Source organism: Hipposideros armiger, unplaced genomic scaffold, assembly GCF_001890085.2.
Source record: "Hipposideros armiger isolate ML-2016 unplaced genomic scaffold, ASM189008v1 scaffold_428, whole genome shotgun sequence".
Lineage (NCBI taxonomy): Eukaryota > Metazoa > Chordata > Mammalia > Chiroptera > Hipposideridae > Hipposideros > Hipposideros armiger.
In genome coordinates, this window is record NW_017731778.1 from 899093 (window position 1) to 902048 (window position 2956).

Genomic DNA, 2956 nt, shown 5'->3' on the forward strand with positions numbered 1-2956 from the left:
TTTGTTGGCTAATGCATGCAGCGCTTCCTTTGTTCTTCCGTGGCTGAAAAACAAACAAACAAACAAACAAACAAACAAACAAACAAACAAACAAACAACAGTCTCCAGATTGCGGCATGGGAAGAAGTTATAACAACATATTCGTTCAGGGAGTGAGGTGGGAGTTTTATTTTATTTGTTTATTATCATTTGAAATATATTAAAATTTTAACATAGCAGAAGCAAGAATTGTAATTGTACATGGCAGTTTATAAAACAAAAATAAACAACAAATGAAGCTCCACTAAAACAGAAATTTACATCAACCAATAATATATTAAAACTCCATGTAGGTAAGAATCTAAAGAAATGTAATATAAATGTAACTTTTTAGAGAAGATATTTTTTTTTCTTCAATGCCTTAAAGTTTAGAAACTCTCCAAGCAGAATCAATTTTCTTGAACCATAGATTCTTAACAAAGCAAATGCCTGTGGTCAGGCCTGAGTCTCTTTTACTTGATGGCACTCCACTTCCATGGGGGCATTTGTAGCTCTTACTATAGGTGTGTGTCAGAAACGAGGTACTTGTCTTTAAAATGGTGTGGCTGACTGCACATAACTTAAGTCTCAGATCGAGTCACGTATGTAAGACATTTAAATAAGGCCTGATAACAGACCAGAATTGTTCAAACAAATCATAGACACCTACATGAGAGGTCTTCCCTTTTAATGGTGTGCCTCTGTAAAGATGTCCACAAGCCCCAGATGTACCACAGCTCCTTATTACTCACACTCTGGCCAACTGCAGGACAAATGAGTTCTGCTGAGGCCCCTCATAGTGGAAACCGGGAGGGTTTGGGTGCAGGTGGCGTCTGGTCCACTAGCCAACGTCAGTGTCAGCATGAGGTTTCCCTGCAGTCCCACAGACAGCCTGTAGGGCACTGCTGGAGGAGGGTCCTCAGGATGGGCTCACCAGCTTCTGCTAAATGGCCAGGCTGACTGTTAGGCGAACCCTGGGCACACTCCAGGAGACCTTGGGAGAACAACCAAACAATGGTTAATGGAATAAAAAGGAGAATTAATGAATCATGATAACATGTGCTTATTATTATTATTATTATTATTATTATTATTATTATTATTATTTAAAGATTTTATTGGGGAATTGGGAGAGGGGAACAGTGTTGGGGAATTGGGGAAGGGGAACAGACAAGTTGCTGTCCTTTTGTTCTTCAGTCTAGTTGTGGAGGACGTCGCCTCACTGGCCCATGTTGGTATTATCATTGCGCTTTTCCCAGGTGAGGCAGATTGGTTGCCGGCCATTGGACGGCTGCTCACGGCAGCTCTTGGCAGCTCACACCGGCTGCTGGCTGCTCACACTGGCTGCTGGCCACACACGGTAGCCCATGGCAACCCACTGCAGCAGGGGCTGCAGCCTACGCCATCACCGGCGACTCACGGCAGCCCAGCTCCAGGTCGAGCTGTTGTTCACCATCTTAGCTGTTGAGGGCAGTGTCACTGGCCCTCATGTGGGATCCGAACCAGGGCTCTGCTGCACAGAACTGGCATCCCAAGCCAGCTCTTAACCAACACGCCACTCGGCCGGCCCCTTATTATTTTTTAAAGAGTCATACTTTCCTGAGTAAAGTACACCAAAATCTCACATGATATCATTTTAAAGCACTGGGCCTCTGTCTCTTAGACTCATTGCACCCAGATGGCAAATCTGATCCAAGCTCAGATGTTCTGATGACAACATTAACAATGTATTTATAAATTCTGTTTTTATAATATTTTGCCATTTGAGAGTATTATGCTTTCAAAACGGGAAATGGCTTCTATGATGATGAGGGAGAAGAATAAATGTGTTTGTATAGGCTTCTTTGATCTGTTTGAGGCAACACATCAAAGCTGAAAAGACCTCGCCGAAGATAAAGATATTCACAAACCAGACACATCCCTGACCCACTGCGTTGCTGGCATGGGACCAGTCATCAACATCCTCTAAACGTATAAACCACAAAAATTTAAAAGGTCCATATTAAATATGGATATGACCGTGGGGACATTAAAATCAGATTAACATGGGTCAACTTTATCGCTGAAAGAACAAGGTCCCAGTGTGGCAGCAGCCCAAGTGGTGTGTTTAACCCCTGACTTCTTGGCCTGAGACAGTAACTTCTTCAGTGAGGTCTTGGAAATTCCTGAACATGAGGACAGAATTATAAATCTTCAGTGCTGGGCCCAGTTTGACCTTCATCACCTTGACGATGTCCGTCTGTGTCAGAAGCAGGAAGGCTTTGCCATCAATCTTCTGCATGTAATAAATAAACACAAGTAAGAATAAAAGTTATAAAAGCTAGTAAAGCCCATTTACCCTCCGGGAACTCCTGGGAGCGGAGCTGTGTGACACTGAACCTGAGGCAGCCGCCCTGCAGAGCCAGTGACAGTAGAGAATGATGGCGTCCCTCACAAGCCTTAGTCCTAACCATTGCTCAACTCTATTTTCCTCCAGGACTCCGAATAAATTAAATTAAAAAGGTGTTCGTTCTGTTAAATATGAACTCAATATACATGCACTGCTCCCAGGCTAAGTTTCTATTATTACATTTTAAATATCTAGTCCTGTATTTTTATCAAGAGCCTTAAAAATAACCCACTTTCATCCACAAAGTAAATCTCCAGAAATTTTCCCGACAGAACAATGTGTGCACTCCAGTGTTATTTATAATAGTGAAATATTGAAAACAGCCCAGCATTCCAAAAAATAGTAGAAGTCAATAAATTATGGTCTCACCAAGGATGGGGTACTAGGCAGTTGCCAAAATTCACTGGATGATTTGGGAAATTTTTCATCAATCGTTAAGCAATAAATATAATCTGATCATATAGAAAGATTTTGGTTTTAATTTGTAAAATTAAATGTGCGGGGCCGGCCGAGTGGTGCGTTGGTTAAGAGCTGGCTTGGGACGCCAGA

General features: G+C 42.2%; 1 protein-coding gene across 1 annotated transcript in view; it reads right to left on the reverse strand.

Moving 5' to 3' along the window:
* Positions 1-1577: 1577 nt before the first annotated feature.
* L3MBTL4 (L3MBTL histone methyl-lysine binding protein 4) overlaps positions 1578-2956 on the reverse strand; it is a 484034-nt gene continuing 482655 nt past the window's right edge. Inside the window, 1 exon segment of the mRNA XM_019664701.1 lies at positions 1578-2293. Within this exon segment, the coding sequence (XP_019520246.1) occupies positions 2126-2293 (168 nt within the window). The 3' untranslated portion in view covers positions 1578-2125.